Source organism: Rhodnius prolixus, unplaced genomic scaffold (assembly GCF_049639745.1).
Source record: "Rhodnius prolixus isolate KJV_2025 unplaced genomic scaffold, Rpr scaffold_7, whole genome shotgun sequence".
In the NCBI taxonomy this organism is placed as follows: domain Eukaryota; kingdom Metazoa; phylum Arthropoda; class Insecta; order Hemiptera; family Reduviidae; genus Rhodnius; species Rhodnius prolixus.
In genome coordinates this window covers 26,456,166-26,471,107 of record NW_027411582.1, presented here as the reverse complement: position 1 = coordinate 26,471,107, position 14,942 = coordinate 26,456,166, and the positions used below count along the sequence as shown (strand labels likewise).

Genomic DNA, 14,942 nt, shown 5'->3' with positions numbered 1-14,942 from the left:
CTGTTTATATTATGTATATATATAATTATAAATTAATTACTAATACATTATTTATTTTTATAATTATTTATGTATATATAATGAAACACATAATTTATTTATTTATATAATCGTATTTACAATAGAGACACCACAAGAAATACAATTATTTTTTACTCTTTTCTATATTATATAAATTGTTTTCATTTATTTATATAATTTTTAATTTTGTTATTAATTACAAATTACTAATTTCTTTTGTTTTGTTGTTAATTTAATTTTTTTGTTTACTGCATTCTATACATAGTTAAGAATAGTGTTTTTATTAATTTACACAATAAGGCAATAGTTTTTATTTAATTATTATTTTTTTTTTTTGTATTATTTCAAATTAATTTATTTTATTACTTTTTAAATTTCAAATTTCGAGAAAAATAATTATTTTTTTAATTGTTTTCATCTTTTTTTAACTTTTGCTTTAATTTTATTTATTTTTTTTTAAATTTTTATGGACCCCTGATAAAATTTTATGACTTGTTGGAAAGTAAATAACATTTAAATGGAAAAAATAACGACAAAATGCGGGCGCTTACTAATTTATTAATTTATTATTATTTTTACAAAATAAATATCAGCAATTATATACAATTATCTTCTTCTTTTTTTAAAATTTATTTTCTGTCTAATTAATAAATGCAGAGGAAATATGCCCGTTTTCGTCGTCTGATTTTATTTTCAGCCGTTTCTCTATAAATAAAATAATTGAAAATAAACAAATTATTAAAGCAAAACAAAAAAAATACTTCAACATAAAAAGCCATGTTCTTTAAAAGAAATTGTCAATGATGTCTATAAAAAAAAAATGATGGTAATTGGTTTTTAAGAGTCTGCAGCTGGATTCGAACCCAGGATCTCCGGAAGGAAATCCAGTGCTCTAAGTGTGCTGATTTTTTATCTTATTATTATTGAGACTCATCTGGATTCTGCTCCCCCACGAAATAGATTCCGTTTAACTCATCCGTATGGAATTCAAAATCCGTACAACATCCTAAACTGCCGAAATTAGCCTTTATCTCTTTATTTTCCTTTTTATAGCTCTTTTATACGGCCCAAAGTCCATTTTAAGAGCAAAAGAAACGAGTTTTTAAATACAACTGAAGACTCAAATCTCTGCCCATTATCTTCTCTTACTTTAATTTGCTTCATTTTTAACTCTTCAACTAATACTTTAAATGAAGTTACTGGAAATTCAAGCTAAGTATGATTTAATAAGAAAAATGTTGAACTAACAGTATTTTATTATTTATACAGTTGCAACAGCAGCGCTGAACAATTCTGAAGCGGTTTTTTTAAAAACTAAATGCAAACTTTCTGCAGATAGATACAATAAAAATAAATAGAAAACTCACAAAGCGGTAATGATTATTAAATAAATTTATCCAAGCTTTTAGCTCATAAATTGCATTAAGTTCCAGCAGGCGTAAAGATATTGTTAATCTACTCTTTGTTTGGATTTAAGTATCCTGTTAGTTAAATTGAATGAATAAGAAATTCAGGAATAATCATTTTTTACTGCAATTTTATTTATTCTACTTTTTTTAATTTGGTCCCACAATAATAAAACTTTTTAACACTTTTCTAAAAGCCTTTTTACTTACGAAGAAAATGAATATGCACTTTATTATTATTATTTTAATGTTTTTCAAAATTTCCAATAACTTATTTCAGTACACCGCTGGCCTGCTGGAAAATGTTTATCCGTTTAAAGCAATGTTTACTATCGGACATTTAGCTGAAAGAGAAGCGTCTAGAAGAAGCAAAAAATCTCTTTATTTTCAAATTTTAAGTTGGGAAGAAAAATTATTGTTGTTTCAGTTATTTTTTACTTGTTTTTTTTTTTACTTCGCTTTTAACCTCAAGACTAGAAGATTGTTATTACTAAATTTAAATTACACTTCTAACATTTATTTTACATAATAGTCGGTCAAAAACTAAGTTAACTTGTAGACTTTTTCTATGGCTGCCAATAGTTAAACTTTAAGGTTAATTTTACAGTTATTTTCTAACTCTATGGGTGCGTTCCACTTGGCGACCACAACGACCACGACCACGACCGCGATTTTGCCCGATCCACTTGCTTGCGAGCGTTGCGATCGAAAACCCAAGTGGAACGGACTGTGGGCGTTTTAACCGTTCATGTAAACATTACATATGGCGGCCTCGAAAATAAGTTAGAAGCTTGAAGAGGTTATTTTTTAATTTAAACCCCATTTATAAGCAGTTATAATAAACTTTATTAATTATTGGTAAAGTTGACTTATATTAAAAGAATATATATAATTCAATTTTTTATATTACATTTTAGTGGAGTATTTATAAAATTTACGTTTAAATAAAATTAAAATGTCTTTTGTGGCAACAGTTGGATATTTATTAATAATGCTTTAGAAAGTTCTTTATCTAGTTCCGATTAGAGTGGAATGTAATTTTACAAAATCGCAATGATAAAAAGCGAAAACTTAGGCCACGTATTATTAGCTATCAGAGTAATTGATCTTTATTCAAATGAAGAATTTAAAAGTTATTTCAGGTAAATGATTTTGTTATTCAGTGATTTAGTGTGTAAAGGGATAAGTAATTATTTATTTATTTATTTTTTGTAGACTTTCGAGAAACACATTCTATTATTTACATGAAATAATACTTTCATTTACATGAGATAATTTTTTCGGTCGCCATATTTTGTTTTAAAAATTGCGCCAACTCTGAACGCCCACTTTGACCCAGCTATGAAGGTGGGGCGTTGTGGTCGTTGTGTGAGCGAAAATAGTGACGTCATTAGTGACGTTTTCGCCACGACCACAACGACCGCGGTCGCCAAGTGGAACGCCTGAAAGTATGTTTTGGTCGTTGTGGTCGCCAAGTGGAACGCACCCTATGTAAAGTGTAATTTAAATTTATGTAATCAAAAAAAGGAGATAACATGAAGTTGGGCCCAATTTCTAGGCAAAAAGAAAACCTAGGCAATTACAAACAGAAAGCTTATTAATCTTTTCTCTCAATTATATTTGCAAAGTTACGGAAAAGTTAGTTTTTCACAGTTCAATATAAAATGGGAAATGGGAAAATTTCTGAAAAACTTGAAAAAAAAAGTTGCACAGTTAGTCCTCACAAAAACTAAGTTTATATCCCTCAATGTTTTTTTTTAAATAATAAATTCCGATCTTACATTTATCTGGTTTTTGAGTTTTACGCTATCTATTCTAATAATAATAATATTTTTCTAAATTTTAGCTCGTTCTTTGAGAAGATTTAGGGTACGTTTACAACGAAGCTGTGAGTAGATGCTAGCAGAGATGATAACTGATAGAATAAAATATAATCGCTGATTAGTGTGCACAACGGAGCTGTGATACATGCAACATGCCCGAGTAGTGAAGAAGAGTTTTTATGTTCAGCAGCCACGAAATGGTATATTTTAAAGAAAAAACGCTTTAGAAAATATCATGTACATACCATAAATAAAAAACGAAGTACTTTGGGCGAATTTCACTATTTATATAAGGAACTTAGAAATTATCCGGATCGTTTTTTTGAATATGTGAGGATGGGTCCAACCACATTCGACTAAATTTTAGAAAAAATAAGGTCAAAATTAAGAAAACTTTGGAAAAATTGATAAATACACATGAAAATAAATGTAAGCACGATTTAAAAAACAAAATATTGTTTAAAAGTAAATAATAAAATAATGAGTAAAGACAGCACTAAATAATCTTTCGACGTCCATTTTGAAGCTCCGATACTGGAGTTCAGCTAGCAGAAAAATGAAAAATTCAATTCTATCATCTATGCTCGTTTATAGCAGCGAGTATGAGTCACTAGTCGCAGCTTCGTTGTGCACGCTCACATAAGAATGTACTAGGTTATTCTATAAGCGCTGATGCATCACTGCTATCATCTCCGCTATCATCTATACTCACAGCTCCGTTGTGAACGTACCCTTAGCGACTTGGCCACAAGTAAAAGGTTAAAAAAAAATCGAAGATAGCACAGAAACTGTAATTATTTCACCCAAAATAATCACTTCTTTACAAACAAAATTGCATAGCTAAGCAAATAGGAATTTTCTATTTTGTAGCTGCTTGTACTGAAAAAATGAAAACTCTAAATTATTTTCCCTAGCACTTAAAGAGAAAATTCATTAAATGTACCCAATAAATGAATGAGCACGATATAATTTTAAAAACAAACTACAGGAATAGTTTCAAAACTTATGAGCTCTAAAACTTATAAAGTATTTCAAAATATATTTCTTTGGTATTTTTACTCTTTTTAACAGTTTTCTCGATTTGTAAAAAGTTATTTGTAAATGAAAAAATAAATTCATTTTCTAAAAAGCTTTTAAATTTGTGAACTTTTACTGCTATAAAAGATACAAAAAAAAAAATCATCTCCAATTTAATTTTAATTCCATCATCACTTCAATTCCAATTCAATTCCGATTCAATTTAATTACATCATGAGTTGGTAAACATTTGTTTGTTATTTCACAGGAGCACCCATTACGCCTTTTCCATTTCAAAACTATGTCCAAACGGTTATAATAAAATTTTATTCTTTGGATCCTCTTATTTTAAAGAAGTTTTTTTTTTTTGCGCCATGACTTAAAATGGATTTTACACAACCTTAAAGCGCTATTTTTAAAGCAGATAGTTCAAGAGTGTTTTTTTTTTTAAATATTAGATTAAAGATTCAGCCATTTTTCAATTTCAATATTTGTCTAAAACAATGTATCTAATTGGCAAATCGTATTTTATTTGAAAATAAATTTAGGTATATATAATACAGAAATTTATCCTCTATAAGTTTCACTAGTCATTCTTTTATCAGAAATCTAAAACTTGAAATTCATTTTTTCTGCAACCATGTAGGGAAGTTCTCATTACTCAATTAAAATCAGCTGTATAATGCACAACTTCCCACACTAGTGGGGAAAAATTCCCATTAGTGTCACTTTCCCCACTAGTGAGTGGAAAAACTTTATTGTGCTTCCTTGATATAAGCAGTTTTGTTTTTAACATAAATATTTTCTGTAAAACTTTAATAAGCTTATTTAACGTAAATAAATAATTAAAAAACGAATATTAAAAAAATAAAATAAAAATTGAAAGGAATATAGAAATAGAAATAATACTTTAATAAATAATTAGATATTTTTAATTATAACAGTTAAAAAGGTTATAGTGTTACCTTATAGAAATTTAAAATGGATTCTAGTGATTCCTGTTTAGAAAACACTCCTCCATCAATAAAAGAAACAGCAGAAAATGTAATAAGTAATGTAAATACGTAAGTAATGTAAATAATTGTAATATAACAATAAATGTTTATAATAAATAAATTACTTTTTGTAGACTGTAAAAATGAAATTTTTAATTTTTTTAGTTAATAAATCTAATGGTTGCAGAAAAAATATAATATTTAACTCGAGTGTAAAGTATTTTCCTCACACTCAGCAATTTGCACTTGCAAACCCTGCCTCGCGTGAGGAAAAGTACTACTTTCCACACTTGTTAAATAAATAACTATTTTTTAACTTCAAACTAATACTTTTAAGAATGAATTTGTTCAATACAATTCGCTAAAAGAATTTCTTTTGTTGTTTATTTTTTTTACGTACATCATTAGCTACAATTTTGTTTAAAGCTATTACCGTAATGACGTTGTCAAAAATATTTTGAAAACGTATTTTTACTAAAAAAAATAAAATATTAATTTAAAGAAAGCTTTTTTTAATTAAATTTAACTGAAATTTATTTCATTTACTTTTAATATTTACAAAATAATTAAAATTTGAAACTGAAGGTATTAATAATTATTGGTAAAATCAAATCCGGGTAAAAGAAAGTCACAGAATGAATGTGCAGGACAAAACCTAGCCTCCTATATCTTCGGCAGTTAACTCCGTTACCTTTCCATCCTTATCTTGTACAATTAACTCTCTGGCGTTCAATGTAATCGCTATTATTTTTTTTTACAAACCGCATTAAAACGTACCACAAAATAAGTAAACCGAAAATCAGCCTTTTTTTTTATAAAATAGAAGGCTAAATTTTTCTCCAAAATAATTCCAACGATTTCCTTTAAAATTTGTTCACCCTTGGCCTACTTTTAGATCTATAATTTGTATTTAGAACATATTTACAGCAAGATTCTTTATTTTTTTAGTAGATCTAAAGGAAAACTTTTAGCTCTTCTTAAAGAATTGCACCTAAATGTAATAAGCGGTATAATTAACCTATTTAATAATGATCACATTATTTTGAATAAATGATCATCATGACATATAAAAAGATCTAGTAGGTAAATTTAAAGAAAATTTCACGCAATGCCAGAAAATCGCGTGTTTTTTTTCTCGCAACAATGGCTAATCAATCACAAAAATCATGAATATTTTGTTATCTTTCTTTACATTGCCAAAATTCATATTTTAAACTAACTGTATAAAACCCTGCCACGCTTTGCTGTGGCTCAAATACCCCAGCTAAGCAACAGCAAATTGTTCGCGATTTAGTTTATAGCGTTGGTTGCTTTAACGTGTATACACGTCAAACCAAATCTTTTGTTACGGTACGTTCGGCGTGTATACTCGTTGTGAAAAAATGTAAAATTACCATTAACTATAACAACTCGAAATTTTAATGAAATACAATAAGAATATTATCTGGTGGGATGTTTCCTTTATCTTACCAATAGAACTGCGATGGAAGTCAGCCAAATGATAAGTGGTTGGTACATGTTTGGTCTCCGCATTAGAGATTGGAGAATTACGCACACAAAATAGAAGCTCTCAACCCTTGTGCAATGCCCCGTTTTTACCTTTTAGATAGAGATTCAGACCTCGGTACGAGCATGATTTCATTTTGCACGGAGAATTCAAAGCACTTTTCTTCTTTGTTCAAAGCTCTTGCGTCCCTAGTTAACTAGGAGCAATGCATAACGTGAAGCCGGTGCAAGATTTTTTTTGAATGAGCACAGAATGCTCTGGTAATCTCAAGCCACCCAGAAATTGCAGAAAAAGTTGCTTGCAGTGACTGTATTATGACTATTGTAAACTTTTGGTTGTTTTGCCGCTGCGTTCGACGTGTATACCACGTCATTGTCTGATTTTAATTCCGCACACTGTGGGTTTTTTTTTTTTTTTTAAACTAAATTCCACGCTTAACTGGTTAAAGGCATGTTTTTATCTGTTACAGATATGACTTCTACATCATAGGTATGTGTACTCGTAAAAACACGCCCGCATTCAAATTCAACGTTATGTCCAAATTTCAAAGAAATCGGTGAAGAACTTTGGGAGATTTAAGATTTTGAACAAACGAACATTTACATTTTTATTTATATAGATAATTATTTATTATTTGTGTGACTTTTTTGTTGGCTCACTTTCCCTAATTAAAACTGTGACTTTTTCTATCTATTCCTGTGACTTACTGATCCCCGCAAAATCATTGATGACCCAATTTAATAGATCAATGGATTAGCTAGAAATGATTTCTGATATCTTGGATATAGTAGCTACAAAAACTAAGTACATTACAAAAAAAAGACTATGGTGTATTTGGAGTAAATAACTATTTGAGCATTGCGTTTGGTTAATATTACTCAGCAGAGCACCTAAGGGACTAACTGGGGACTATCTAAAAAACAAACAGAATTGGATGGAAAAATATTTTGTTGTTCTTTGGGTACAATTTTGTTTTTACTTTGGTACTTGAGGGAGGAGCAAACTTCTGTTTTATCAAGTTGAAACTGGAACCCGCTAAAACTAGAATTTCCTTTTTCTTTTTTTATACCATTGAGAGTTTTTGTTTTTTTAAAAGAAACTTCAGCTGTTGGTTTAAAAAATGATGAAAAACAAAATTAATAATTTTAAACTTGGGATAAAAAATGGAACTTTTATTAACGGTTCAGTGTTAATGGTGAAAAAATATTTAAATAATGCTTTTACTTCATTATTTAACGATCACTCATAAATGAAATATTATTAAATTTGGTTTATACGTGAGAATTAGTCTTAAAAAATGAAAAGACTAAATTTTTGTCATGAGCCCACAGAAAATGGTATAGTTTTTTAATACTAAACGGAAACTTTTGTTCATACTAGTCATAAAAATACCATAAAATTATTACTTAATTAGTTTTGAAATTTCATCGTTTTCAAAATATACTGATGGACAAAATTAGCGCACCACTCAGTTTTTGTTTAGTTAAAATTAAATAAATTATCTTCCGCTTTTGTTTTTGTCGTACATCACTTGTCTAAAGCGATTTAGAGAGACAAGAGGTCATTCAAGAAGAGATGTACAGCAGAGAGAGAGAGAGAGAGAGACGATAGGTACATCCGGCACCTGGCTTTGCGAAACAGGAGTATAACGGGAAATGAGATAAAAAGTCTCATAAGGCAAGTCCGAAATGTTTCCATCTCCAGTAGGACAGTTAGAAGAAGACTTAATGCAAGTAACCTTAGAGCCCGACATCCTGCTCGTGGCCCTCTCCTTACCACAGTTCACAAAATGACCAGGCTTCAGTTTACACGTGAACATGTGAATTGGACTTTAGACAACTGGAAGAGAGTTCTCTTTACAGATGAGGTGAGAATAGGCCTAAATTCTTCAGATGGCCGTAGTTACAAATGGCTTATTTTTTCAGCCAACAATATTTTGAAAGTCCAAAATTTGAACAAATTGGAAATAATAAAAAAAATAAGGGTGATGCGTTAATTTTGTCCATCAGTATAGTTATTTATGTTAATGATTTGTATTTGAACTAATAGATACGTTGTCTAAAATTGTTTAAAAGTCTTAGAATGAGAATTAACAATTCCAAAACGACGGTAAGGATTTGTGTATTGTTTAAAGAATAATCAAGGAGCTACAAACCAAAATAAATATTCTTTAAATATTTCCTGTTGGATGTGAAAGCCTTGGACAAGGACGATGAATGTACAAGAAGATCCCGGTTGGGAGGCAAGGGAATAGGATGATGAAAGGATTTGCTCTCAGATCTCAAAGAAGAGGGAAGTCCTAGGTTCGTGTCCATTTGGTTGTCCATGGATATTCTTTTCAAGGGAAACCGAAGCTCCTTAGATGGCCTATCACGATTTAGAAGAAATACTAATCAACGTCTAAAACGTCTTAAAAGGATGCTGAAAAACTTTTTCAGGATTAGTAGTTAGAGGAAGGCTTTTCCAGGATGAGAAACAGCACACTGACAACGAAACGAAAAAACAATGGCTTTGCATTTTTTGTTGACTCATTGAAGACTCCAACAGCAAAAGACAAAATGGCAGATAAAACAGGTGAATAACATCTTACAACATAACTTAACGTTTTTCTTCATCAGTTCTTTAGAAAGTTAGAATAAAGATGAAGGATTCTAGTTGCCATTAATAGTTCACTATTTGAACAAATATTTACTCTATAGCAAAAACACTTTTAATACAACTTCCATCATAGATTTGTATAAAGTTTGCCAACCTTCTGACTCGTTTCAACTTAATACAAACTTTGTTTCATATATGTTTATAAAAGCATACATTTAACTTTTGTTATGATTACTTTCGAAAATAAAATAAGATAAATCTCTGAAGATTTATTTGTAATTAACATAAAACAAGTTTATCACATTTCAAAAGTAAACTTACAACTGATTAAAACACCCAATAAAATATAAAACAGTAATTTTTTTTTGGTAAACAAAGTTAATTTTAATTAATTAAAAAGTTAGGGATTATCAAGGGTGAATTTTGTTTGCGTGAAGCTATTAGGTAATTTACACGATTAGATTTAATCAAAAAAGAAGAACATCCCCAATTTTAAGAAAATATACGCTTGATTGGGAGTTTTTTTAAGAACTGTTTTTGGGAGAGAAGACATGGAGAGGCAATAGAGTACTAGTCGCTCATCTCATCTCATTGTGCTCATACTAAGAAGGATTTCAGGATCTGAAAAAAAAAAAAAATGCACAACGAAATGGCTAACAAACCCAAAAAATTTATAAAAACTGATATGGACATATAGAGCAGAAAGAGACATGTACCAAACATTCAAATTTTAAAATGGATGCAAAGATTGCAATCAAAAAATCTTACTCCTTAATGCACCTTACTATACAATTCAAACCTCTTAATAAATCATTCAAACTGGGACCTCCTTTACATCCATTTTGTAACCGATCTAATCAAGACCTAAGCTACCTCCAATTTCACAGCCTACTAGATCTCCACCCTAATCCTTTCATTAGCCCTCAACCCTTCAACTTCCGCAGAATCCTTCCTCGACGCTTAATGGCGGAATTGGCCTTAGAGATCTATTGAAGTGAGTGTAAATCCATTGTGAAAAAAAAGTAACTGTAGTCGTAAAAAAAAAAAACATTCAATCATTATCTGATTTAAACCTAAAAATTCTCCTAATTCAGCCATATTAACTTTACTTTCAAAAGAGCAGATTTACTGCAATATATCTCTCGTTTCATTTCTCCATTAAAATTGCATTAATTTCGGAAAGAAAGGATTAAACATAAATGCACCTCAGAATTATTAATTTACTACCTCTAAGTTAATTTTTTTCCATTTGCTAAGTTCTTTTCTTTAAAAAAATACAGGAAAATATAATTTTTCTATTTTGGTGTTGCTGTTCAACTTTTTCATGAAAAATATGAACTAATAAATGAAAAACAAAACAAAAAATGAAAAATAAAAATAACTATACTAACGGCGTTTAAATTTTCAACTTGTCATAAAATTTTAACTTTATTTTGGTTTGTAAAATATTTTTTAAAAAGTGATTAAATAGAAATTTAAAAAGGAAATGAGAAGAATAAAAAAAATGATGTCCTTAGAAAATAGAGCAATTGTCTAGATAAATCCAAAAAAAGTTACATCAAAAAAAAGACAAGCATCAAGTTTTTAGATCTCCTTTATTTTGATTTGTATAGCTGTTTTAGAATAGGGTTCTTTGAGTACTGATGAGATTACAGAGAATTGAAGAACATGTTTTTTTTTTTGTTTTTTTTTTTCAGAGTTTCGAGTTCACTCTCTAATCTATGTACTCACCATTTCAAACTACGTGGTTTTGAATTTTTTCTTTTTAAGTAGAAGTCAGTAATCTAAAAGGTCACAATTTTAATGAAATGGGGGGTTAAATACACGAATATTAGTAATATCCAAATTCGAAGTAAATTAAATTGAACTGAAATGCCACTTGTAATGGCGATTTCTAGCAATTTTTTCTATAGAAATTTCAGTAAATTTAATTTTTAATTAATTTTAAATTTAAGCAGTAAGAGAAATTGTTTACTCATTTTTTTTTCTCTTCTGTATGTTATGAGAAAATCATTCTTTATGTAGCCAAAATTTTATTTTTTATTTAGTTGTTTTTTACCGGCTACTTCAAAGGAATTGTAACTTTTTTCGAAGCCAATATTGTAACTTTTTACCGACCTCTACAATGGGATTGTAACTTTTTACCGAACTCTTCAATGGGATTGTAACTTTTTACTGACCTCTACAATGAGATTGCAACTTTTTACCGACCTCTACAATGGGATTGTAACTTTTTACTGACCTCTACAATGGGATTGTAACTTTTTACCAACCTTTATAATGGAATTGTAACTTTTTACCAACCTCTACAATGGAATTGTAACTTTTTACCAACCTCTACAATGGAATTGTAACTTTTTACCGACCTCTACAATGGGATTGTAACTTTTTACCAACCTCTACAATGGAATTGTAACTTTTTACCGACCTCTACAATGAGATTGCAACTTTTTACCGACCTCTACAATGGGATTGTAACTTTTTACTGACCTCTACAATGGGATTGTAACTTTTTACCAACCTCTACAATGGAATTGTAACTTTTTACCAACCTCTACAATGGAATTGTAACTTTTTACCAACCTCTACAATGGAATTGTAACTTTTTACCAACCTCTACAATGGAATTGTAACCTTTTACCGACCTCTACAATGGGATTATAACTTTTTACCGACCTCTACAATGGGATTGTAACTTTTTTTTTCCTAGACAATATTGTGACTTTTTCTTCTTACAATTTTATCACCGTTCACCGGCACCGGGCGGCCATTTAAAAAGGAAGACTTGCGAACGGTGAAAAACCTCTTGGAAATGTTCAGGACTATTTTAGAAATTTCTACTTAATAAGAAATATTTATCAAAATTTAAATTGTATGAGATAAAAATTGGCTTTCACAATTTTTTCATCTTTCTGTTCCACTTTCTGTTGAGAAAAGAGAAAATACAGATTGAACACACCTTTTTTTTTATCTTTTCTAAAAAACTAGACATCTGCTCTATTCTCTTAAACCACAACAAAGTAAGTTTACTTATTATTAAGAAAATGAACTATAAATATTATCATTACTTTATTAAAATTTGTTGTCCAAATTGATTGTTCTAGCAATTGATGAATTCTTTTATTTTATTACATTCTAAGGTGGGGGAAAAACTTTTATTTAAATACTTCTACAATGCAGTTGGAAAATCTTTCACAATTTTTTCTGTAATTACATAATTATGTTTTTGATTCTTTTTTTTTTCGCTAAAAACTTATTTTACAATATTCTAATTATAATAATTTTTTTTTTTTTTTTAATAAATCTTATCAATTCTACAAAGATTCACGCACTGCTACAGAGAACTGTACTTTTTCTTTTCTTTTAAATATATATAAATAGATAAAATTTAAATTTATATATATATATACTTTTATTTCAAATTCAAATCACAACAGTGCATCGCAATTTGTTTTGGTTAAATTTGCTACTCAATAATCTTTTTTTCCTTTGGAGAGACGAATATTTTTAAATATTTTGGGATTTTCTTTTCAAAAAATATAAATAAAAGAATTATTGTTCTTAGATAAGTTATTTTAATTGTAAAATTTCTTTATTATTTATTATTATTTTTCATTTCATTTATTAAAATATACAAATGTAATAATTAAAAAATATGCATGCATTAAAAATATCACAGTTACACTTTTTTTGTTTTGTTTTTCATAATTTTTTTGTTTTCCAATTTGATTTGATTGGAAAATAGTTCTCGAGACACGTTAAAGTTTCTTTAAAGGTGGGGGAGAAGTGTGAAAATGTTAGTGCCACATCGTTTTGTGACGTTTCTAGTTTGAATAGTAAGTGCAAAATGGATTTCTTTTTGTGGAGGTGCTTCAAGTATTTCTAAGTTTTGTTTTTTAAAATTTTATTTATCACAGTATAATTATTTCTTTTTTAATAAAATAATAAAACTAAAATAAAGGGATACTTTTATCGTTGCACATTTAACGTGTCTAAGGGCAGGCATCATTTAAACAATATTCGACGGAATGCCCTTCTAAAATCTTTATTAAATATTGTGTATATAACTGGATTTAATGCTGAATTCATATAACCTAACCAAAATGCAACAGCAAATGCAAAATCTGGTATCTGGCATGCTGAACATATAGCCGTTAGTATATATAAAAAGAAAAATGGTAACCAACATGCTATAAATGAACCCATAATCAAACCAAGTATTAATGTTGCACGTTTCTCTTTTTTACGCGCTAAACGTCTTTTTTCACGTTCCGGATCACGTGGTTTTTGTACCTTTGGTATCTCTTGTGGTATCTCTTGTGAACCAGTCGTTGAAATTACCCTACCCATATCGATAACTTCACGTTTTGCTTTAGAACTTTTCCTACCAAATATTGGCTTACATAATCTTAGTTTTAATGGTTTTACAACGGCACAACGGCTGACTACACCAGAGTCTGATGAACTTGGATCAAATTCGGACACCATATCCACATCAATGCCCACGGACGGGGCACGACATCTTGACATGGCTGCTAGATCACCATTCACTGATAAAGTACTACCTTTAAATGTTACATTCGGAGTTAATGAACACGTAGGCAATTTGGATACATTTAGTGTATCCTTCGGCGCTGTTGGATCAGGTTGTTCAATATTATCTGATGTTGATATATCTGAAGCGAAATCACAAGTAACTACTGGTATTACTGGTTTTTCAACGGTTACGGCTACTGGTGAATTATTTGAATTACGATCTACTGGGCTTGTGAGTGGTTCTTTTTTAGAGAATGATGTCACTTTCTCGGCTGGCCGTGGTCGAGCGACAGCTTTTCTTATACCTCTTCTAGCACGTGCTTTTGCCGCATAATAGATCCTGATGTAGACGAAGACCATGATGCAGCTGGGTATGTAGAATGATCCCAATGCTGAGTATAATACATAGCCAATGTCTTTGCTTAACTGTAACAAAGAAACAAACAAAACATTTTTTGTTAATCCATTTTTCAGACAAAAAATGTTAATAAAATTTAAATTTGCATGCAATTTGATTAATTCATAGACTATCTGTTCGCTAATTCTGGAAAGGAGTTTTTAAATTTAAGTTTAAAATAGCCGGGACAGGACCTGCACCCCACGGCACCGCAGCCACAAGAGACTTATTGTGCCTTCTCCCTTTGGATCTAGTAGACGAAACCTCCCCTACTAAAGAGGTTGAGGACTTTCCCTACTAGTTCTTTTTGCGCCATCTTCTTTTGTTTGCAACGTAATCGAACAGCAAATGGGAGAGGCCGTTTCCTCCACATCCTGACACAATCTGTACACAACAGTTCTAAGCTGATAAGCCCCCACCTTTGAACAGAACTGCTTCCTGAACCTACCATGCCCCCGTGAATAGGCCTGTAATCAGAGTAATCTGATTTCTAAGCAAGCACAAAGTCTCTTCAGTTCTTTGTTTACACAGCCAAGGCATCATAGTCTTGCTGTGTTTGACTCCCTGGACACATCACCAAGTTCTTTTCATGTTCTCTCCAGATCCAGTCTTTTGGAGCCACACGAACACCACCCTTGGTGA

General features: G+C 30.0%; 1 protein-coding gene across 1 annotated transcript in view; it reads right to left on the bottom strand.

Moving 5' to 3' along the window:
- Window positions 1-325: 325 nt before the first annotated feature.
- Octalpha2R (alpha2-adrenergic-like octopamine receptor) overlaps window positions 326-14,942 on the bottom strand; it is a 634,943-nt gene continuing 620,326 nt past the window's right edge. The window contains exon 3 of the mRNA XM_074114586.1: window positions 326-14,329. Coding sequence (XP_073970687.1) covers window positions 13,373-14,329 — 957 coding nt within the window. The 3' untranslated portion in view covers window positions 326-13,372. The remainder of the gene's footprint in view (window positions 14,330-14,942) is intronic.